Source organism: Aedes albopictus, chromosome 1, assembly GCF_035046485.1.
Source record: "Aedes albopictus strain Foshan chromosome 1, AalbF5, whole genome shotgun sequence".
Lineage (NCBI taxonomy): Eukaryota > Metazoa > Arthropoda > Insecta > Diptera > Culicidae > Aedes > Aedes albopictus.
In genome coordinates, this window is record NC_085136.1 from 85,795,750 (window position 1) to 85,821,255 (window position 25,506).

At 45.1% G+C, this 25,506-nt stretch overlaps 1 protein-coding gene across 1 annotated transcript; it reads right to left on the reverse strand.

Annotated features, from left to right (window-relative positions):
• Positions 1-18,721: 18,721 nt before the first annotated feature.
• On the reverse strand, positions 18,722-24,922 carry LOC134288697 (uncharacterized). Its single transcript, XM_062854325.1, has one exon. It carries the CDS (start codon positions 24,920-24,922, stop codon positions 18,722-18,724), a length of 6,201 nt encoding a protein of 2,066 aa, XP_062710309.1.
• Positions 24,923-25,506: the final 584 nt, after the last annotated feature.

Genomic DNA, 25,506 nt, shown 5'->3' on the forward strand with positions numbered 1-25,506 from the left:
TCCAACGTCTCAATTTACCCTGCTTCCCATGACATGGCCGATGGACGAACGCCTCGACAACACGACACGACGACGACACGGCTAACGAGGCAACGCTTCGTTAAGCTTTCTGGAGAGAAAGAGTAGTTCTTTCTCCGGTGGACGTTAATTGGATTATGACGGCTAAACGAAAGTTGACGAAAAGTTATCACTATTCAGCAGCCCAGTCAGTAGTGTGAGAGCCATTTGTCCACCCGACCCGGTCCAGTGTACGCCTGCGGATGCAGTCCGGATCAGAGCGATAGGATGACGGGACGGAGGGGTCAATTGTAACTTTTGCCATGCAGCTGTACAACATAGTGATCCATCGCCACAAGCGCCGCTATTTATTGAATTAATAATAAAGTTTGTTTTTTCATTGGAAGGAGTTTCAGAGCAGAGTCAGCCGAGTGGAACTGAACGTTCGGTTCAATTTGTTACGATACGATGTGATATTCAGGTCCACGAGGGAGCTATTACATGAACACATTACTATATTCACATTACTATGAATATTGACTTATCTTCTGGATGCTGTACCTTTTCCCAACACAGCCTCTCTTATTGTAACACCTGGAAATTGTTACAGTAGACGGAATCACAAACCGACCACGTTCTGATTGATGGACGACACTTCTCCGACATTATCGACGTCAGGACCTATCGTGGCGACCCCTACATGGTGATGGTCAAACTGCGCCCAAAGCTTTCGGTATTTAATCAACAATGTACGGTACCGGCGACCGCCACGGTACAACCTTGAGATACTGAAGCAACCGGATGTCGCCTCAGCATACGCTCAGAATCTCGAGGCAACGTTACCAGACGAGGGTGAGCTCGATGTAGCCCCTCTAGAAGACTGCTGGAGTACTCTCTAAAAGCAATCACCAACGACGCAGCCGAGACCACCTTCAGGTACGCGGAAAAAAGTCAACGAAACGAATGGTTTTGGAGAAGGAAAATGCAGCGCGCGCGGTAACGCTACAGCAAGACACCCGACAGAACGTGGAACGTTACAAACAGAAGCGGAAATAGCAGACCCACCTATTTTGTAAGAAAAAGCGCCGCCTGAAAAAAAGCGGAGTGCGAAGAAATAAAACTGCTGTGCAAGAAACACGGAAATTCTTCCAGAAGCTCAACTCAGCCCCCAACGGCTTCGTGCCGCGAGCCTAAACATGCAGCGATAAGGACGGAAGCCGAAAGGTGGAAGCAGTACTTCTATGAGCACCTGAATAAAGTGGAGAACGTAGACACGGGAGCCCACAGCGACGGAGAAAACGACGGTGCCATTGCAGCGGAGGACGGAAATGGACCAACTCCCACGTTGAGGGATGTTAAGGATGCCATTCACCAGCTCAAAACCAACAAAGCAGCTTGTAAGGATGATACCGCAGCTGAACTCATCAAGATGGGCCCGGAAAAGTTGGCCACCTGTCTGCATCGGCTGATAGTCAGGATCTGGGAAACCGAACAGTTACCGGAGGAGTGGAAGGATCCACAAGAAAGGCGACCATTTGGAATGTGAGAACTTCAGGACGACCACTATTTTGAATGCTGCCTACAAAGTGCTATCCCAGATCATCTTCCGTCGTCTGTCACCTAAAACGAATGAGTTCGTGGGCAGTTATCAAGCCGGCTTCATCGACGGCCGGTCGACAACGGTCCAGATCTTCACCGTACGGCAAATCCTCCAGAAATGCCGTGAATACCAGGTCCCAACGCACCACCTGTTCATCGACTTCAAAGCAGCATACAACAGTATCGACCGCGCAGAGCTATGGAGAATCATGGACGAAAACGGCTTTCCTGGGAAGCTGACTAGACTGATTAAAGAAACGATGGACGGTGTTCAAAACTGCGTAAGGGTTTCGGGTGAACTATCCAGTTCATTCGAATCTCGCCGGGGACTGCGACAAGGTGATGGACTCTCATGCCTACTCTTCAACATCGCTCTGGAAGGTGTGATGCGACGAGCCGGGCTCAACAGCCGGGGAACGGTTTTCACAAAATCCGGACAATTTGTGTGCTTTGCGGACGACATGGACATTATTGCCAGAACATTTGGAACGGTGGCAGAGCTGTGCACCCGCCTGAAACGCGAAGCAGCAAAGGTCGGACTAGTGGTGAATGCCTCAAAAACAAAGTACATGCTGGTAGGCGGAACCGAATACGACCGAATCCGTCTGGGTAGTAATGTTACGATAGACGGGGATACTTTCGAGGTGGTGGAGGAATTCGTCTACCTCGGATCCTTACTGACGGCTGACAACAACGTGAGCCGTGAAATTCGGAGGCGCATCATCAGCGGAAGTCGGGCCAACTACGGGCTCCAGAAGAAACTGCGATCGAAAAAGATTCACCCACGCACTAATGCACCATGTACAAAACGCTAATAAGACCAGTGGTTCCTACGGGCACCAGACATGGACCATGCTCGAGCAGGACCTGCAAGCACTCGGAGTTTTCGAGCGACGCGTGCTAAGGACGATCTTCGGCGGTGTGCAGGAGAATAGTGTGTGGCGGAGAAGGATGAACCACGAGCTCGCTGCATTTTACGGCTAACCCAGCATCCAGAAGGTGGCTAAAATCGGAAGGATACGGTGGCCAGGGCATGTTGCAAGAATGCCGGACAACAACCCTGCAAAGCTGGTGTTTGCAACTGATCCGGTTGGCACAAGAAGGCGTGGAGCGCAGAGAGCACGATGGGCGGACCAGGTGGAGCGTGATCTGGCGAGCATTGGGCGCGACCGAGGATGGAGAGCGGCAGCCACAAACCGAGTATTGTGGGCATTGTGGCGTACTATTGTTGATTAGGCACATAGGGAATCGCGCTACTTGGGCGGTGGCTTCTATATTCGTCTGTTTTCCACTATAACTCAGTCAAATTGGAACCAATTGACACAACTTTTGGAATGTGGTGAGATAGGTATAATATCTTCCCGTGTACAACATTTCAAGTCAAATGGTTCAAAATAAACTGAGTTATAGTGGAAAACAGACGAATATAGAAGCCACCGCCCAAGTAGCGCGATACCCTACGTGATCGGTTATGTCTACGTTTTGCGCATCGCGTTGGCATGTGGATCGTGCCCAAATTTTGCACACTTATTTGGGTCCTGAAATGGGATCAAAAAAGCTTCGATCTGATGGGATACCATTGAATTTTTCATTTTTCCATATAAACGATGACCCACTCTAATGTATGTATACAGGGTGTGGATTCAACTTTTTTTTTCATTTTTCATTAGATTTCATTCATCAATCAGATCTATCGAGTAGTTTCGTCAGAGATCCTAACAGATGGATTCAGTGATGTCTCCAGGAGATCCATAAGGAATTCCTCTAGAAAATTAATCAGGAATTACTAAAGACATTTCTTCAGGGATTAATCCAGGAGTCTCTTCGAAGATTCCCACCGTTTTCCTTAAGAGATGCCTCGTAAGCTGCAAATGTGGAGTCTCGTAGCCGTGTGGTTAGGGTCTCCAAGCTTCTAATCGCATCATGCTGTGGGGTGAGGGTTCGATTCCCGCTCAGGGCTATGAAACTTTTCGTGAGAATTGTTTCTTCTCCGTATCCACTGGTACATATTCCGTGTGTCCGTTGTCTAGTGTTAAGTTTCGTTCAGTCTGTACAGCCCCTGGCTGAAGACAATCTCCGCGTCTTTTTTTTATCAGGAAATTCTCGAAAAGTTAGAGATCTTTGCAAGAGTTCCTTCAGAGATGTCTCCAGTAGTTCTTTCATAAATTTATATAGGAGAATTCAGGAATGCCTCTAGAAGTTTCACAATGGATTTTTTTTTTTTTCAGAAGATCTCTTAGGTATTCCGACTGGAGTTCCTTCGGGGATTACTCTAAATATTTTTTCAGTAGGATTCAGGGATGCATCCAGGAGATCCATCATATATATAGGAGGTACTTCAGAGTTTCTTCCAGGGGTTCCTACAAGAATTCGTCTTGAATTCCAATCAGGGATTTTTTCTGGCGTTCCTTCAGGGATCACTCCAGGAGTTTCATCCGTTGGCTCCCACAGGAGTTACTTCTGGTATTTTTCTCGGAGTTCATTTGAGATGTCTCATGGAGATTTTGCAGAGATTATTTCAGAAGATCTCTAAGGGATTCTTCTAAGAGTTCCTTCAGGTATTGCTTTAGAAGTACCCTCACAGATTAATCCAGAAATACCTTCGACGGTTCCTGCAGTAGTTCTTTCATGGGTTGTTCCAAAAGTTCCTTCAGGAACCTCTCCAGAAGTTCCCTTAGCTATTTCAACAGTAGTTCTCTCAGGTATTTCTCTAGAAGTTCCTTCAGATATTCTTTCAGGGGGATTCAAGGATGCCTCTAGGAGATCCATCAGGAATCCCTCCAAAAGTTCCATCAAGACTTCCTACAGGAGGTCCTTTAAAGATTAGTCTGAGAGCTCCTACAGGAATTCCTGCAGGAGATGCTACTGGAGTTAGTCAGAATTTACAGGAGTACAAGAGTTTCAGCTGTTCGTGCAGATGTTTCTTCAAAGATTCCAACTGAAATTCCTTCGGAATTTCTTCCACAAATTCTGCAGAAGCTCCTTCAGGGATCTCTCCAGGATTTTTTAGCGTTTCTCACAGGAGGATCCAAGGACATTTTAAGGAGAATATAGGGATTCCCCAGAAGTTTCTTCAAGATTTCGTACAAAAGTTGATCCAGAGATTAGTCCCAGAGTTCCTTCTTAGATTACTCCAATCGTTCCTTCAGGGATTCCTCCTGAAGTTCGTATAGAGATTTCCAGGAGTTCTTCCAGGGATCGCTCCTGGAGTTCTTTTGGAGTTTGTTCCAGGAGGATTCTGGGATGCCTCCTGGAGTTTCATCAGAGATTTCTTCAACCAGAAACTGCTTCAGAAGTTCCTACAGGGATTCTTCTAAGAGTTGCTTCAAGAATTTGTTTACGACCATAATCAGGAATATCTCCAGAATTTCTTTGCACGGAAGTCTCCAGGTTGTCCAACTGGATTTTCTCCTCGAATTCTTTCGGGGATTTATCCTGAAAGTTCTTCAGCGACTGCTCCTGAAAAGCCGGGACTCGTGGCGCAGTGGTCACACGTTCGCTTACACAACGGAATATTTTTTTGTCTCAAGAGCAAACTTATGTGTCTCTGACAGATTTTGGACCGAAATCCGAATCCGGGATTGTAACGCTCAAAATTGTAACGTGCTGAAGCAAATCTGAGCCTGGATTCAGATTCAGCGACACAACATCCGTCGGGGACACATAAGTTTGCTCTTGAGACAGACCAATTTTTTTTTTGTTTCACTGTTTTTGTAAGCGGATGGTCATGGGTTCGATCCCAGCCTTGGAACTTTGTCAGCTTCTCCTCCCCCGAGAGTGGCTCCCACATGTGGCTCATAATGGACACCCAATCGGACTGGAAAAGGAACAGCTGTCACACTTCAACCAACATACTTGTGCTCATTATATGAATATTCTACCATGGTCAGAGTAGAAAAGTGAAAGCAGCGCAAAGGCCAATTCAATAAAGTAGAATAGAATAAATGTAGACACTGTATAAACTATTTGCAGCTATCAGTTGTAATCGCTCTCGTAGTGCCCCAGTGGACGAAAGAGCTGTAATTAGGTTAAGCGGTTAAGAATGAAAAAAAATCTCCGGGCAATTCTACGGAGATTTTACATGAATTCTTTTTGGAAATCCCTCAGAGATTCCTCTGGAAACTTATTTAGAAATTTCTCCTGGGAATCCTTGGCGGATTCCGCCTGGAATTGCTTAGGGGACTTCTCCTGGAATTCCTTCGGGGATTCCTCAAAGAATTATTTTGGGCATTCCTCTTAGAACTCCTCCAGGAACTCCTTCGAGGATTTCTCCTCGAATTTGTTCGGAAATTCCCGCTGGAATTCTTTTGATGATGCCTGCTAGCATACTGTCGGTAATTCCTTCTGAAATTCTTTCGAGGATTTTTCCTGGAATTCTTTCAGCAACACCTCCTAGAATTTCTTCGGGGATTCCTCCTGGTGTCAGGGTCATTCAAGAGTTGTTTCAGCAGTGTTCTTGGGGAGCGTTCATAAATGACGCGGTATTTTTAACCAATTTTTCAACCCTCTTGTACTATATTTTCCCATAACTCATACATGGCTCGTCACACAATCCGAGACTCCCACAAATCCTCCAGAAATTTTTATAGATGCTTCTGCAAGCAAGCATCGCGAATTCCTCCAGGATTTTTTCCATAGCTTCCTTTAGTGATTCCATCATGGATTGCTCCAGAGAATTTTTCAAGAGTTCCTCAATGGGTTTCACCAGACATTTCTCCGGGAATTCATCCTGGGATATCTATATTGGTTCCTGCAGTGAATTTTCCAGTGATTTTTTCGAAGATTCCTCCAAGACTTTCTCCAGGGAATCCCAAAGGCATGTCAACAGAAATTCTTTTAGGTATTTCTGCAAGTGTTCCTTCAGAGATTTCTTCAGGGATTTCTCCATATATTCCTTCAAGAATTTCACTAGAGATTGATCCAATGATTCAATCTGAAATAACTCGAAGTATTTCAGCAGGAATATCTTCCAGAAATCCGTACAAGAAATTTAACCAGAGATTAGTTAAATATTCATCCAGGAGTTCCTTAAAACATTATACAAAATATTCTTTCGGGAGTCCATCCAAAGATTCCAACAATAATTCGTCCAGAAATTATTGTAGACATGGATTCCTTCATATATTTCTCCTACAGAAATTTTTCCGGGAATTTGTTAAGAAAGCTTTCCTGGAATTTGCTAAGGAAATTCTCATGGGATTCCCTAATTAATTAATTAATATCTTTATTAAAGAGACTTCCCTAAGGAATTCCTCATGGGATTGCTTCTAGGATTCCTCATGGGATTTCTTCAAGAATTCCTCCACGTTTTCCTTTAAGAATTCCTCCAGGGATTCATCCGGGAATTTCGTCTGCGTTTCTTTCAGGAACAACTCCAGGCATTATTTTATAAATTCCTCCAAGGATTCCTCCAGTAACACTTTTTAACCCTTCAGCGCGCGCGCTGTTGTAAAAAGTACAACACTACCAAAAAATCTCGCTTTTGGTATACAGCGCGAGCGCGGTGCATTTTCGGTTGCTTGATGGCGCGCGTCTTGCAAGGTTAAGGAGTTCCTCTTGGAATTCTTTCAGGAACTCCTCCTGGAATAAATCCAGCGCTTGCTCCAGGAACTGTTTAAGGATTACCTTAGGAATTGCTTCCGGGATTCCTCCTAGGGTTTCTTCAGGAACTCCTGCAGGGATTTCTTCAGAAACTGCTACAGGGATTCCCCAACGAGTTCCTCCACGAACTCTTCTTGAAATTCCTTCAGGATTTTTCCAAGGATTCCATCGGCAGTTTCTTCGGGAATTCTTCCAGGGATTCCTCCACGAATTTCTTCAGAGATTCCTCCAGAAAGCATCCTCGAGATTCCCTTGAGAATTGCTGCAGGGACTCCCCTAAAAATTAATCCAGGGATTCCTTCAGAAATGCCTCTAGAGTTTCCTCCACAAATTCCTCCAGGAATTCTTCTAGAGACTCCTTCAGGAGTATTTTTAGAGATTCTCCTTTAATCCATACACGGTAAGAAAGAAAAATGCTAAAATGCATAAAATACTTACTAAAACCATATCGATCTGCCCACCCATTGGAATGCATATTTTAAGTTTATTTAATCAATGCATATATTTCTTTTTTGCATTGTAATGCATATATTGGTTTTATTCTTCTAGAATGCATATTCGATTTTGTTTTTGTTTTTATTTTCAATCTTTGCAAGTGTAGAAAGAAAGCTGTAATTTACACATTTGACAACATTGATAAAAAATTATAACTTTATTTTCATAGCATAATACAATTATTTCAAAGCTTAACAATAAATACTAATGATATGTTTGATCCATGTGATGCACCAGAAGATCCTAGCAAGGCTCCCAACTGCTCCCGAGGTTCCTGCACCGTTCGAAGTTTTCCGGATTCATTGAGGTGCAGAAATTTGACCTTGCCGGTGATAACAAAATCTGTAATGGAAAGAAAAATATTGTATTTGAATGCTTCAATCAAATACCCAGCTTTTACTTACCCCAATTAGAAAATTCGCGGAATCCTGGCGAAATTGCAAGCTGTTCCCGAAGTTCCTCCACTGTTCCGAGTTATCCGGATCCATTCAGACAGGAATCGGATCTTTTCGGTGATGGCAAAATCTGGTATGGAAAGAAAAATATTGGATTTTATTTTCTCCCAAACAAATATACAGCTTCAACTTACTGAAATTAGGAAAATCGGGCAAAATATCCTCGGATGACAAAAATCCATTAAGAAGCAATGGCGGTTGGCAACTCAATTATTTTCATAAGTCCCTAGAATAATAACAATGCACCGATATGCATGGAAACCAATAAATTTCAGAAATCCTTTGGAGTGTATAACATAAATGATCGGAATGCATATATTTCACAAATGCCAATGTTTAAATCTACGAAATGAATAATTATTATTAAAAAATAAGCTAACAAGTATATCCATTTTTCTCCGTGTACAAGCACTCCTGTAGAATATCCTCCAGGGATGCCTAGATAGATTCCTCCGAGAATTTCTGTAGGGCTTATTGTGGAAATTCCTTATGTGATTCATTCTGTAAAAACTTATTTTAAAAATTTCTCCAAAGATTCTCACAGGAACTCTTCATAGGATTCCTTCAAAAAATCATCCTAGTATTCTTTATGGAACTTCTACAGGAAATAATTCAGTACTTTCTGCAGGAGCTGTTTAGGGATTTCCTCAAGAATTCCTCTTTAAAAAAACGACCTCTTCTAATAATTCCTTCAGTTTTTTTTTTCAAGAATTCTATCAGCGATTTCTTCAAGAATTATTCCTAATATTCCTCTACGAATTCCTTAACAGATTCAATTTCTTCAGGAATTCCTCTAGGAATTTCTCCAGGGATTCCTCTGGGAGTTCCTGCAGGAATTTCTATAAAAATTCCACCAAGAATTCATCTAGAGATTGCTCCAGGAGTTCTTCTGTAGATTCCTTCAGGAATTCCTACAGGCTTTCCTCTAGGATATCCTCCAGGGATCCCTCCAAGAATTCTAACAAGTTTTTTTTTCAGAGATTCCTCCAAGAAAACTTCCAGGGTTTCCTCAATGTATTCCTTCAGGGCTTCCTCCAGAGATTCCTCCTGTAATTACTTCCGGGACTCTTCTAAGAACTCCATCAGGAATTTCTACAGAAATTTATCCTTCAAGGATTTTTTTCCAGAGACTCCTACAGAAATTCATCCACAGTTTCTCCAGGAGTTATTTCAGGGAATCCTCCAAAAATTCCACCAGGAATTCTCCTAGGCATTCTTCCAGGAAATTTTCCAGGCGCCTCTTACAGGGATTCCTCCTTGGATTCTTGCAAAGATTTTTTCAGGATTTTTTTCAGCGATTCCTCTAACAATTCCACCAGATATTCCTCCAGGAATATCTTGAGGGGCCCCTGCAAAAATTCCTCCAGGAATTCTCCAGGAGTTCTTCCAGAAGTTTCTCCTAGGGTTGCTTCAGAAATCCATGCAGGCATTCTTCCAGGATTTCATCCAGGGATTTATCCAGGGTCTCTTCGAGGAACTACTAAAACTATCCTCCATGAATTAATCAAGGAATTCCATCATAAATTATGTGAGTAAATCATCCAGTAATTTCTCAAGGATTTCTTTAGAACTTCTCACAGGATTTTCTCTAGGAATACCTTCTAGATTTTTTTTTTCAGGAACTCCTCTAATAACTCTTCTAGGTTTTCCTCCAGGAATTTCGCTTAAAATTCCTGCAGGAACTTCTTCAGGGATTTTTCCAGGGATTTCTCCACGATTTTTATCAAGGATTCCCCCAAGGATTCCTTCAGAAATTCCTCCGAGGATTTCTCCAGGAATTTCTCCAGATTCTTTTCTAGAAATTCCTCCTGGAATTTTTCAGTAGATTTTTTCAGAAATTTCGCCCCGAGTTCTTCTAGAGATTCCCCCAGAAATTCATTCAGCAATTGTTGCAAGAATTCCAAAGATTCCTCCAGCAATCCCCAAAGGAAAACCTCAAAGAATTCTCCAGGATTTTATCCAGGAATTCCTGGAATTCTCCAGGAAATACCCCAAGAATTTCTTCAGGAATTCCATCAGTAATTTCTCTAGGAATTGATCCAGGAATCGCTCCTGGAAATCCTTCAGAAATTATGTCAGCGATTTCACCAGGAATTTTTCCAGAAAATCTCCTGAGGATTTTTTTCAGAAATTATTCCAGGAAATTCTCCACGAATTTCTTCATGGATTTTCCCAGGGATTCCTCCAGGAGATCCTTCGAAGATTCCTCTAGGAAGTCCTCCAGAAGTTCCTCTAATGATTCTTCGAGCAAATCCTCTAGGGATTTCTTCAAAAACTCTTCCAGCAAATTTTCCAGGAATACCTTCAAGAATTTTTTAGGGATTCCTCCAGGAATTCCTCTAGAGATTCCTCCATGGATTTCTTCATAACTTTTTTCAAGGAATTCCTTCGAGGATTTCCTTAAGGATTTTATCCAAAGATTTTTTTTTTTCAGAAATAGAAAAACAATAGAATTTCACTGGAGATTCCTGTAGAAACTCGTGGATATCCTTCACAACTGATTAACAATTCCTCTAGGGAGTCCTCCAGAGCTTTCTCCATGAATATCTCCCAAGATTCCATCAGGAATTGCTTTCGGAATTTCTCCAGAGATTTCTGCAAGAATTTCTTACGCAGTTTTCCCATGGAGTCCTCCAGGAAATCCTTCGAAGTTTCCTCCAGGAAATCCTTCAGAAGTTCCACCAAGGATACTTCCAGAAAATCCACTAGGGATTTCTTAAGAAATTTTTACAGGAAGTTCTCCAGGAATACCTTCAGTCATTTTCCGGATTTCTCCCAGGTATTCCTCCAGGAATTCCTCCAAGGATTTCTCCACAAATTTCTTCAAGGATTCCCCCGGGGTTTTCTTCAGAAATTTTTTTGAGGATTTCTCCAGGAATTCCTTCAGAAATTCCGCAAGAAATTCCTCCAGGAATATTTCAATGGGTTTGCCCAAGGAATTTCTCCAGGAATTGCTCCAGGACATCTCTCAGAAATTACGTCAGCAATTCCTCCAGGAATTTCTTCAGGAAATCCTCTAGGGATTTCTTCAGAGATCTCCAGGAATGTTTCAAAGATTCCTCCAGACATTCCTTCAGAAATTCGTCCAGGAATTGCTGCAGGGGTTCCTCCAGGAATTTCTCTAGGATTTTTTTCAGAAATTTCTTCAGCAATTACTCCCAGATTTTCTCTGAAAATTTTTCCAGGAATACATCCACGATTTTCTCCAGGGATTGCTCTAAAAGTTCATCCAAGAAACCTCTCCAGGAATTACGCCAGGATTTTTTCCAGAAGTTTCTCCAGGCATTCTTCCAGCATTCTCTTTAGAGATTTTCCCTGGAATTGCTTCAGGGATTTCTCCAGGAATTCCATCAGGGATTTCTCCAAGAACTCCTCCTGCCTTCTGAAATTTCTCTGAGATTTCCTCTCTGAATTCCTCAAGAGATTTCTTCTAATTTTTTTCCAGGGGTTTCTTCCAGAATTCCTCCAGGAATTTCTCCAGAATTTCCTCCAAGGAATCCTCCAGTAATTCATCTAGGATTTCTTCTAGTATTTCCTCATGAGATCTCATCAGATATTTCTCTGGGTATTCCTCCCATAACTAATACAGAAATTCCTCCACGTGAACTGTCAGAAATTCTTCCATGTAGATTCAAATTTGTAGATACAAATTTGCTATGGGTGCTGTAATTTACATTCACGGCGTGGAGAGTTGCCTTCACAGTTTGCTCACGACTTTGGTATGCGAGTGTGACCCTAATGTCATTCGGCAAACTTTCAGATAAAACTACAAGGTTAAATTCATCCATACAATGTTTTTCGATAGCATGCTTGTTGCGAAGGGGGCAAGAGGGACACTTCCACCGGGCTGTTAGCAGCACTATCAAAATGTTCGTTTGTGCAGCTTTAAACTGCAATAGAGTTTATTAATTAAATAGGTACATATGTGTAGGAATTTCATATAGCTCACACTTTTCGGTGTACTTGCAAAGTATGCGCACAACCTCTGCTTGCCCGATACAACGTTATAGTTGGAATTCAACTGCAAGCAACATAGTTAGTAGTTTCAAAGGTTTTTTTTTTTTTTTTTTTTTTTTTTTTTTTTTTTTTTTTTTTTTTTTTACTTATTCGTTTATTTGGAAGGCTCGGGCGCCACATGGGCATAACTGAGCCGAAATCTTTTGTTTTTACATTGATTTTACATTTTACAATTTATTACTGCCTTAAGACTATGTTAGTTTGGGAAGCCGAAGTACTCGCGGCTGTTTCGAGGTTAAGGATTGAAGAAAAAAAAAATAAAAATAAAATTGAAATTGGGAAGGATGGGTTTATGGGTTTAAAACTAAATTATTTGCTAACTTATACTAAAAACATTGATGGGACAAATTGTCCATATCTGTAACGGAACCAAAAAGAAAGGACTTTATTGGTAGACAACGACAAGAAGAGGACAAACGGAAGGGGGGCGACGACAGACAGGGTCGAACAACAAAACCAAAAGGCAGACAACGAAAACAAGGAACGTACTACATCAAACTCTTACATCAACACGTTTCAAAAACTGGTAAATCAGGTTCATGTATTCCAAATCAAGTCCTGCCAACACTTCTCTAACGGGTTTCTGTTGTTTTCCTCGGACCCGGAGAATTTCATGCAGCTCAGATCTGACCTCACGATACTCATCGCATCCCCACACGACATGTTCGATATCCTGGTAAGCCACGCCACAGACACAGAGATTGCTTTCTGAGAGCCCAATACGGAAGGTATGTGCATTCAACAAATAGTGGTTGGACATCAGCCGACACATTACACGAATGAAATCGCGGCCTAAATCCAACCCTTTGAACCATGGCTTCTTCGACACCTGTGGAATGATGGAGTGCAACCATCTACCCATCTCTCCATCTCTCCATTTGTGTTGCCAGCTGATCAAGGTCTCCTGACGGGCCAATGCAAAAAATTCGTCGAAGGCGATTTGACGCTCGTAAATATCGCCTCCGCTAGCGCCCACCTTAGCCAGAGAGTCCGCTTTCTCATTGCCCGGAATTGAGCAATGTGAAGGGACCCAAGCTATGGTGATGAAGTATGAGCGTTTGGACAAAGCACTCAAGACTTGGCGTATTCCATTCAGGAAGTACGCTGAGTGCTTCATCGGTTTCATTGACCGAACAGCCTCCAGAGAGCTTAGACTGTCGGTAAAAATGAAGTAGTGCTCAGGTGGAAGAGTGCGAATGTACTCTAAGGTGTAGTATATAGCCGCTAGCTCAGCAATGTATACCGAACATGGCTTTTGAAGCATGTAGGTGGCGCTATGAAATTCGTTGTAGACACCGAAACCACTCGAATCATCGGTTTTCGAACCGTCTGTGAAGAACTGTCTGTCCCCGCTAACATGCCCGAACTTACTTGCAAAGATCTGTGGAATACCTACGGAACGAAAAGATTCCGGAATACCGGTGATCTCCTCCTTCATAGAGAGATCAAAATCCACTGAGGAGCTGTCGAAGTTTGAGAAGTTGTCACGATTGGTGTTAACCGGAGATGGGCTTACCTCCAGCGTCATGTACCAGTAGTACACACTCATAAAACGAGTTTGAGGGTTCTGTTCGAGCAGCTTTTCGAAATTTTCTATGACCAATGGATTCACAACCTCGCATCGGATGAGGAACCGGAACGATAACTCCGCAAAGCGGTCTGTCAGAGGCTGTACGCCAGCGAGTACCTCTAAACTCATAGTGTGAGTTGAGTTCATGCAACCTAACGCGATCCGAAGACAACGGTACTGAACCCGTTGAAGCTTCAGCAAGTGTGTTTTCGCCGCGGATTGAAAACAGAAGCTACCGTATTCTAAAACCGACAGAATGGTTGTTTGGTACAGCCTGATCAGATCTTCCGGATGTGCTCCCCACCATGTTCCGGTAATAGTTCGCATAAAGTTGATTCGCTTTTGGCATTTCTGTATCAGATACACAATGTGCTTCCCCCAGGTGCATTTGGAGTCGAACCAGACGCCGAGATATTGAGAAGACATGCTATGAGTGATTGTCTTACCCATCAGATGGAGCGGAAACTTTGCCGGTTTGTGTTTTTTAGAAAAGACAACCATCTCAGTTTTCTCCGGAGAGAATTCGATACCCAGCTTGAGAGCCCAAGTAGACAAATTGTCCAAAGTATCCTGTAGTGGTCCTTGCAGATCGACTGCTATTGATCCCGTTATAGAAACAACACAGTCATCCGCAAGCTGTCTTAACGTGCAATTTTCCATGAGACAATCATCTATGTCTCTAACATAAAAATTGTAAAGAAGGGGGCTAAGACATGAACCCTGGGGGAGACCCATGTAGCTAATTCGTGAAACTGTCAAGTCGCCATGAGCAAAACTCATCTGCTTCTCAAACAGCAAATTATACAAAAAGTTGTTCAAAATTGGTGAAAGGCCACTTTCGTGTAGTTTGTCGGAGAGAACATCGACACAAACTGAATCAAAAGCTCCCTTAATATCCAAAAACACTGAGCCCATTTGTTGTTTTTGAGCAAAGGCAAGCTGAATTTCTGAAGAAAGTAACGCAAGACAGTCGTTCGTTCCTTTGCCTCTGCGGAAACCAAATTGTGTATCAGACAACATGCCATTCGATTCAACCCATTTGTCCAGTCGAAAGAGAATCATCTTCTCCAACAACTTCCGTAGACAAGACAACATCGCGATTGGACGGTACGAATTATGATCTGACGCGGGTGTCCCGGGTTTTTGAATAGCTATCACTCTCACTTGCCTCCAATCATCCGGAATGATGTTGTTATCCAGGAACTGATTGAACAAGTTCAACAAGCGCCTCTTAGCGACGTCGGGGAGGTTTTTAAGCAAGTTGAACTTAATGCGATCCATTCCTGGAGCGGAATTGTTACATGAAAGAAGAGCAAGTGAGAATTCAACCATCGAAAACGGCCTATCCATGTCGTCCCTATCCTCGGAAACATCACGAATTATTCGCTCCACGGGTACGGAATCTGGACAAACTTTTTTTGCGAACTTGAGAATCCACCGAGGAGAGCTTTCTCGATCCTCGTTTACCGACGACGCGTTACGCATTCTTCTCCCGACGTTCCAAAGAGTTCTCATTGATGTCTCGCGCGATAAACCCTCGACGAACCGACGCCAGTAACCGCTTTTCTTCGCCTTGATCAAGTTCTTAAACTTGCCTTCAAGGGCAGTGTACCGCTTGAAGTTTTCGACCGAACCGCGTTTCCGAAACTCTTTGAACGCAGCGGACTTCTCGCGATAGATTTCTGTACACTCGCTATCCCACCACGGATTGGGGGGTTTCCTGCGAACCGACGGACCTGGAACTGGCCGACGTTGTGCCTGAAGCGCGCTACTGATGATCAGTTCTGATAGAAACTGATACTCTTCCCGCGGTGGAAGAATTTCTACCGATTGCTCACCGTCGATAATTGCTTCCGCGTACTTTCCCCAGTCAATGTGTTTCGTGAGGTCGTAGGAAATGTCGATAGATGGAGGTTGACGTGAACCATTGGAAATAGAAACAACGATCGGAAGGTGATCACTACCATGGGGATCCTGGATAACCTTCCATGTACACTCCAGCGATAGTGAGCTCGAACAAATTGAGAGGTCTAATCGGCTGTCTCTAGGACGGCCATCTTTAGCTGGAGGTGCCACTCGCGTAACTTCTCCGGTGTTCAAAATTGTCATGTTGAAGTCGTCGCAGAGGTCATATATCAAAGTTGAACGGCTGTCATCGTACAGTTCCCCCCAGCCTGTACCATGGGAGTTGAAATCCCCCATGAGCAGCCGTGGCTCAGGCATAAACGAGCAGATGTGGGCGAGATCCCTGCGAGATATCGCAGTTCTCGGTGGAAGATATATGGAGGCAACACTGAGGGTTTTACCTCGGATAGTCACCTCACATGCGACGGCTTCGATGCCTGTCATCGGTTGAAAATCGACTCTGTAAAATGAGTGCTGCTTTTTGATCCCTAAAAGCACCCCTCCGTACGAGTCGGACCGATCAAGACGGATAATGTTGAAATCGGAAAAAGGTAAGGTTACATCGGGTGTCAGCCATGTTTCGGATAGCGCAAAAACATCGCATTGTAAATTGTTAACTAAAAACTTGAAAGCGTCTAATTTTGGTACGATACTACGACAGTTCCAGTGTAGCACAGAAATCATATCTTCGACCTCGGTGATTAAATTAGCCATCGAAAGATACGAATGTCGCAAGGAGGGGCATTTTAGAAGCCAACTGCTTCAAAAGAGGAGACACACAAGGAAGAAGTGCTTTGACAATGCTCTTCACTGAGTCAGAAGCATTAAAGAAGTTAAGGATGATGTCTACGATGCCAGAAAGCGTGAACATCGGAGCACCAAGGGGTTGTTCCTGGTTCTCCGAATGCTGTCCCTCTGGCTGAGAAGTCGAAAAAATTGGGACATCTGGGATTTTTGATGTTCCCGGGAGCGAAGGAAAGTCTCGTTCATCTTGGATTTTGAATCCAGGAGGTGAACGTTTGGCGCCTTTCTTAACACTCTTAGAATTTGTCACGGTGGGTTGGGGGTCACTGCTAGGCAGATTCCGAGGTTTTTTGGTGGGTCTCTGGAGCCTCACCCGTTTCCTCGTTTCACCCTTAAAAACAAAGGGAACCCCGTCCCCGACCTCAGAGTCAGAGCCCTGATCATCGAGAGACAAAGACGAGTAGATGTTGCGTGATTCAACGACCGGAGCAGCTTGTCTCAGCATTTCGGCGTAGCTTCGCCTTGAACGCTGCTGCAACGATCGTTTTTGATGTTGTTTTCGCTGTATGTACTTCGGGCAAACATTGAGATCGTGTGGACGGTCGCTACCACAATAAACACACTTGGGCGGCGTTTTACACGCACCGTCTACATGTCTCTCCCCGCATGTTGCACAGCGAGGTTTATTGCTGCAGTACTGGGCGGTGTGGCCCAGCTGCTTGCAATTGATGCAATTCATTACCTTCGGTACATACAGCCTCACAGGTAGCCGAAGTTTGCCAATCACTAGCAGATCTGGTAATGCAGATCCGGAGAAGGTCACACAAAATTCTTCAGATGGTGTGTAAACCTTCTTCTCGCCCTCCTGGGATACCGAATGCAGTTGCCGGCAATCCAGTATCTGGACAGGAGGTAGAGAAGGGTTATGGAAACGACCACAGCCTTGCATGATCGTTTCGCAGGTCAAAGATGCGTCGGCGACCTTCCCCGAAATCTCTATCGACGCGCTCGGTAGGTAAACGAAGTACTCAAGTGTAAACAACTCGCAGGCCACAATCTCATTAGCGTGTTTTCGGTCGCCTACTGTCACCCGAAGCTTAGCTGTACCGACCATGTCAATGGAGACAACGGAAGAATACCGCTTAGTCAGATCCTTGCTGATTTGAACGGTGTTCAAACGTTTGCCTTTGGGTCGGAAGAAAACAACATATGGCCCGCCAAAGTCGGGAGGGTAGGCCTTGAGGCGGGGGGACGTGGAAACAGATTTGCTGTTGGTGTCCATTGGAGAAGCAGCAGGGTGAAGGGAGACAAAGGGGTTAGCATTTATATCGCCTTGTTGGCTCGAGCAATCCGATGCCAATAACAAAGCTTCGCTGATGTGGTACGACGTACCCCCGCCATCATTGTCATCGCCCATTGTGGCAGCTAACTACCACCACGGGGCACTCAAAAATCTTAAACTAACACTTATCACGGGGACGAAATAATCAAAAAACAAGGGACAAAATTAACTGTACAGGGAAAGTGAGGAAAAAAAACTGCTTATATACCAAATTAAATCTAATCAAAGAGACAGTGGAGAGGAGGGAACAACGAGGGGTAACTTTGAATACTTAGCTTTGTGCTCTAAAACAGAGGCTCGACGACGACAGGTCCAAGCGATGGGATCGCCCGCACTGGGAGGAGGCGCGCGGCGCGCGGTTGAACGCTCTCTGCTCTTCTCTCGGTGGGCTGCTGCTGTCGACGACGATGAGCTTGGGTACTCACTGGAAGAACCCGATCACGGCCGCGCGAGCGGCGCGGTATGCGGGGGGTGCTGCACTGTTGTGCTCGAAAAAATATCAATGCGCCACGTGATATAATAAAAACGTGAACTTTACTCAAACCAAACGAACTTTTGCGGCAAAATTTGTGGCCTAGCCAACCGCACGCGTCCCACTAGGGATTATCACTTAATAACTTGATCACTCGGAAACACTAGCACGGAAAAAGCCACCGAACTGAAAAGTATCGGGAGACAAACCGGACGAACGAAAAGATGCGACTGTCTCGCACGAACGCTCGCCAAAGAGTGTTTCAAAGGTTTAGCATAGTTATAATATTTTACCTAGTCAACAGGACAGTAATAGAATAATTGCAAATTCACTGCTATAGAACTTGGCGATTCTAACCTAATTTAAGTGAGAAATGATATAACAATTTTGTTTAGGATTTTCATTTAGGTAGAGTATAACAAATTCTTACTGTATCGCACGAACTAGGTTTTAGAATTCACTTTAGGGTTTTCCAATTGTAGGGTAACGAATTCAAATTAGATTTTAACAAATTAATCGTAGATTCACAGAACTTGCTCCTGCTGATGTTCTCCGCATGTAGATTTTCTATTGTCCTCGACTTCACCAGCATTTGACATCTCCCCGCCGTCATTAAGCAACGGCGACACTTCAGATGTTTGGCCAGCAGCAGTGTGGCCAGCGGTAACATCCTCCCCCCCGTAACACTGGCCACCGGTTCCAGTTTTACCCTGAGCCACAATGTCCAAGACAGCTAGCTTCGCGACAGATCTGCGCAGCAAGCCCCCCGCAGTTTTTACAATAGCTTGCCGGACTCGTCCGTCACTTCCGGTTATGACCTGTGTTACGCGCCCCCTGGTCCAGTTGTTCCGGTTATTTTCGTCTATAATCAGCACCAAGTCCCCATTGGATATCATCCTTACTTCGCCAAACCACTTGGTCCTCCTAGTTAGGGTCGGCAAAACTTCACGGATCCATCGTTTCCAAAGGCAATCTAGTTGATGATTGATCAGATTCCAAGTATTTTTGATGGCCGCCGAGCTATCAGTTGGCTCAACGATCGGTTGACGAACACCACTTGAACTTCCTAACAGGAAATGGTTTGGTGTTAAAGCCTCACTTTGCTCCGCGTCCAGAGGAAGGTATGTAAGTGGCCGGCTATTGACGATGCTCTCAGCCTCCGTAACGAACGTCAAAAGAGATTCATCATCCAGTTTTTGATTGGAGTTGTACGCACCTAGCATTGCTTGTTTGATTGAACGCACCATGCGTTCCCACGCTCCACCCATGTGGGGCGATGAAGGCGGGATGAAGAACCACTTGGTAGCCGTATTTGTTATGGTCGCTGCCACTCCCTGCTGGATCTGCTCCATCAAAATCCGGTCAGCACCGCGAAAATTTGTACCGTTGTCTGAGTGGATTTCTGCTGGGGCACCCCGACGGCTGACGAAACGGCGAACACACTTTACGCAGGCTTCCGTGGATAGACTATAAACTACTTCACAGTGCACGGCTCGAATCGTTAAACAAGTGAAGAGTGCGATCCACCGTTTTGCGTTACCTCGACCCACTTTAACCACCAACGGCCCGAAAAGGTCCAATCCAACGTAGGTAAAGGGTCTAGCGAATGCAGCTAGGCGAGCCGGAGGCAGAGAGGCCATCCGTGGGATCTGAGGAACTGCTTTGCGCAACTTGCAAATCATGCATTCGCTGCTGATCTTCTTAACTATCGCTCTAAGTCGAGGTACGTAATATAACTGCCGAATTTCATTTACAATTGTTTCCGAGTTAGCATGGTTGAACTTTCTGTGGAACGCATCTATGATAAGGATCGTAACTCTATGATTTCTTGGCAAAATAGCCGGAAACTTCATATTTACATCGACGTGATCGGCCGCTCCTATCCTTCCATCTACCCGTAAAACGCCAAGCTCGTCGATGTACGGCGTAGAACGATACAACGGACTGTGTTTCTCCAAACCTGTTTGCTCGGCTAACGGACGCTTATGATCCCGTGTAAGGACCGACATCTCTTCCGGATACTCTTGCCATTGTGCCATCCCTATCAACGTTGCTTCCGCCTGACGTAGTTCCTCCTGCGTAAGGTGGTCGCTGATCCTCGTCTTGCCGTAGCACTTTCGTTTAAGATTTGCGACATATCGATGTACGTAAGCTGTAGTTCTGTGTAGTCTTTCCCATCTTGAAAAGCGATCGCAGTCGATTACTGCAATTGTTGCTGGCTTCACGTGCAAGTTACAAGTACGCAGTTCTTCTTCCACATTTTGTTGATGTACGACCTGCGTAGGCCACTCTGCTTCCGGTTGCAGCAGGAAAGGTGGTCCGGAGAACCATGTTCCATCAACGTCCAAAGTAGGGCCATTTCCCCATTTCGTGGCCAAATCAGCTGGGTTCGACTTTGATGGTATCCACCGCCACTCGTTGAGTTCTGTCTCCATCAGAATTTCACCGATTCTGCAAGCCACAAACTGTTTATATTTGCGTGGGTCTGCTTTCAGCCACGCCAACACAGTTGTTGAGTCCGACCATAAGTATCGTTGTTTTATAGTTACGGTATGAGATTGCGAAACGAAGTGCAATAGGCGGACTCCGAGAACCGCCGCTTGAAGCTCGAGACGAGGTATAGATAGTGGTTTTAGAGGCGCCACCTTGGTTTTCGCCGCTACCAAAGCGCATCTTGGTGATCCATTCGGGTCGATAATCCGGAAGTACGCTACTGCGGCGTAGGCTCCTTCGCTTGCATCCACGAAGACATGTAGCTGTAGATGTCTGTAGTGCTGTGAAGTTGCGTTTTTGAAATAACATCGTGGAATTTGTATGGTGGATATCTGCCGTAGAACCACCGTCCACAGTTGCCAGCGTTCCCACTGTTCTTCGGTGATTACTTGATCCCACTGAACTCCAGCACGCCATATGTCTTGTAGCAGAATCTTGCCATGGACGAATACAAAACTCAGCAAGCCCAACGGATCGAAAAAACTCATCAGACAACGCAGAACTTGCCTTTTGGTGGGAACGGCATTTCCCTCAATAGCTTCCAGCACTTCATCTCTTTGCTGTGTACAAAAGCTCAGCTTATCACCACCCACTAACCAAAGCATACCGAGCACGCGCTCAGACTGGTTGCTTTTGTCCATGAACAGGCGCTTCTGGTGGCTATCCCTCGATTCTCCTACCCGCTGCAATACTGCGACGCTGTTAGACTGCCAATTTCTAAGTTCGAAACCACCTTGCGTATGGATAAACTTTACTTGCTCTGCAATTTCCGCTGCATCTGCTTCCGTTTCAAAACTTGACAAGTAGTCATCCACGTAATGGTTATGAATGATCTCCTCTGCAGCCCTGGGAAATTCTTCGGTGTGATCCGCAGCATTCCTATTCTTCACATATTGCGCCGATGCCGGTGAACATGTTGACCCGAATGTTGCGACGTCCATAATGAAAATGTCCGGACTTTTCGATGGATCGGTACGCCACAAGAAGCGCTGTGACTGACGGTCGACTTCGCGGATTTTTATCTGGTGGAACATTTCTCTGATATCTGCTGAGACCGCTACGGTATACTGTCGGAAGCGAACCAGAACTGCTAACAACGACGTTAATTGATCCGGACCTTTTAGCAGAAAGGAATTGAGAGATATTCCATTAACCATAGCAGCCGCGTCCCAAATAAGACGTACCTTTTCAGGCTTCTTCGGATGAATTACGGCTCCTATAGGAAGATACCAGACACGCTTCATGTCCGCTGCTCGCATCTCCTTCTCGTTGGCTCGATGTGCGTAGCCCTTCATCTGGTATTCCTCGATTTGTCGGTTCAGCTCATCTTTCAGAAGGGGCGATTTCTTCATGCGTCGCTCCAGGCACTCCAGTCTACGTACTGCAGCTCCGTAGCTGTCAGGGAATTCAATATCGTCATACCTCCACAATAATCCGGTCTCAAACCTATCGCTGACTCGCACGGTAGTTTGTTCTAGAATTTCCTGTGCTCTTCTGTCTTCAGCCGAGACTGATCCACTCGTAGATTTTGTACCAACGTCTTCCAGCGCAAAGTAGTCCTTTACCATATCGTGAAGGTCTCGATCGCTGTTGCATTCACACGCATGAACATTGACCGAATGTTTAGAGGGTATGCCATTCCCTCCATAGATGCACCATCCAAGCCGGGTCTTTGTAGCAACCGGCTCATTAAAGTTCCCTTCCTTAACTTTCAAAGGAACAGTCAAATGTAAGTTGTTTACACCTATGAGAAGACGTGGGACAGCGTTCTCGTATCCGGAAATTTGCAATCCTTTTAGATGTGGAAACTTGTCTATGAGGTCGTCCAAGCGAAGTGTCTGGCCCGGCAGAGCGAGGCTTTTCACGGTACGCACATCGTCGAGATTTAGTCGCTTTTCCTTATCCATGCCGGAGATAACCAACCGCACTTGTTGTGAATTTCTTTCCGTCCGGGAGACGTTTCCTGTCCATGTAATGCACAATGGAACTTTCCTACCTTCCACACCAAGTTCTCTTGTAAGATCTTCATCAACCAGTGTCAGATGCGATCCATCGTCGAGGAAGGCAAACGTTTGCACTGCCTTTTGCGGTCCATAAAGCGTTACAGGTATGATGCGGAACAGTAGCGACTGATTCAGCAAACGATGTGTGTGATTACCCGCCGATTCTGCATTCTGCACCTCGATTCCTCGTGACGCTGGGTTACTTCTGTTTGAATGAAGAAGGGGGTGGTGACGAAAGGTACATCCGTTGATACCACACTGACTAGCGTTTCGACAGCTTCTTTTGCCGTGTGCACAGAGACAACTTCTACATAGTTCGTGGAATTGTACCGTTTTCCAACGATTATCGACGGATAGCGCCTTGAAATTATCACACTCCCGAACGCGATGTCCACGACCTTTGCAGACGTAGCAAACCCATTCGCCTTCTTTCGCCAGCTCGTGTTCACTGACGTGAGTGTTGATCGACGCCTTGCCTTTCGTCTTTGAGGTTTCGCTGCAACCACCCATGTAAAGTGTAACCTTACTCGCCGAAATCATGACGCCTTCCATAAAGTTGCCAAATGTCTTTAAGTTTGCCTCGGGATATCTCTGCATGTAGCTCGCCCACTCCATCTTCACGTGAGCGGGTAACTTCTCAACCAACTCCATCAGCAGGTAAGGATTCGTCAGGTGAGCCTGTTGTCCTGCTGCTACGAGGTGATCACATAGACTCTGCACAGCCATCCCAAACTCGATGAGCGTCTCCAGTTTCTCGGCCTTCGGCGCAGGAGTTGCCCGTAGTTTATTTAGAAGCACGTTTATCAGCAATTCCGGTCGGCCGAAGAGAAATCGCAGCGTATTAATCACTTGTGGCACTGAATCCGGTAGTAAGAGACGACTTCGGACGGATTCGTACGCCGCCCCTTTCAAGCACCGTTGTAATCTTGCAAGATTCTCCACTTTAGAATATCCACACGCGACGGTTGTATTTTCGAATGCACTAACGAAGATAGGCCAATCCGCGGGATCACCAGAAAACACGGGTAGGTCGCGAGGCATTACTTGACGCGCGGCTAACTGCGAGGGGGAAGGGGCTTGCTCGGGTACGTTACGTGTTATTGACTGAACGGGCGCATTTGACTGCATGTTAGTAACATGAGGATCTGTATTGGCTCTGTGAGCGAAATTAATTTCGTTCCCTCCCATGATTGGGGGGAGTGGAACGGTAGGGTTGGCCAGGCCGTTTTCAACGGGCTCTGTTGCCAAAACTGGTAGTGCGCTCTGACCAACAGGAGGTACACTCATAGACGCGAATTTAGCTAGCAAATCTTTATATGCTTCATCGCTTGTTCGAGGGGAAACTTTCTCGTTTGACTTAAAAGCAATGGGTGGCTTACCTGGTGGCAGTACGGGGGGTGCAAAAGAAATAAAGTTACCTGCAGTTGTCCATACGTTACCATCGCCGATGGGATCACGGCTTTTTGGGGCTGTCTTAGGAAATGCGCCTTTGGTTTGCTGCTGATTTCCACCCTGAAACAGTGGATCTGTGGGAAGATTAACGCCCACCTGCGTAGGAACGCATTGTTGATTCGACGACTGATGCACGGATTTCTCCGAATCTGGCTGATGAACGACGTTAGCGATATGTCCATCGGTTGACGGCTTCAATCCTTCGGTTTCTGTACAAACATTACCGTGATCCCTTGTTAGTGCAACGCCAGGAGTCGCTCCGCCGACGGCGCCTTCGACTTCGTTGCCATCGACGAGATTTTCTACCCAAGCACTGACTCGTCTCATACTCGACCGCAGACTGACTTGGCTACGCCGGGTTGCATTTTCTCTTTCCACGAGCTGCTCCCCCAACAGTTTATACTTCTCTTGAAGGGACTTCCTCTCCTGCGCCAGAGCTTTCCTCTCGGCAATCCTCTCCAGCTCCAGGGCCCTTTTCTCCGCCGCCCATTCGCGCTGCTGGATAGCGCGCTCTTCCTCAATTTGCTTTAGACGAAGCGAAATGCGAGCAGAGCTGCTGCTGGATGCTACGCTCAACGGTAGGCAAGTGCGACAAGTCCAAGGTCGCTGAGATATAGACTTCGTGACTCCCGCACATCGCATGTGCCACCAGCCGTCACACTGGTCACATTGTACGAAGTCGTCGTACGAATCGGGGCGCGAACAGCTGACGCAGCCTCCCTCTCGTCGTACTAAGTTCGGTGATGGCGGGAGATTGTTCTTCGACTGAGTGCTCATGTCGAAAAGTTTTAAAGGTGTGTTGCGAAGGGGGCAAGAGGGACACTTCCACCGGGCTGTTAGCAGCACTATCAAAATGTTCGTTTGTGCAGCTTTAAACTGCAATAGAGTTTATTAATTAAATAGGTACATATGTGTAGGAATTTCATATAGCTCACACTTTTCGGTGTACTTGCAAAGTATGCGCACAACCTCTGCTTGCCCGATACAACGTTATAGTTGGAATTCAACTGCAAGCAACATAGTTAGTAGTTTCAAAGGTTTAGCATAGTTATAATATTTTACCTAGTCAACAGGACAGTAATAGAATAATTGCAAATTCACTGCTATAGAACTTGGCGATTCTAACCTAATTTAAGTGAGAAATGATATAACAATTTTGTTTAGGATTTTCATTTAGGTAGAGTATAACAAATTCTTACTGTATCGCACGAACTAGGTTTTAGAATTCACTTTAGGGTTTTCCAATTGTAGGGTAACGAATTCAAATTAGATTTTAACAAATTAATCGTAGATTCACAGAACTTGCTCCTGCTGATGTTCTCCGCATGTAGATTTTCTATTGTCCTCGACTTCACCAGCAT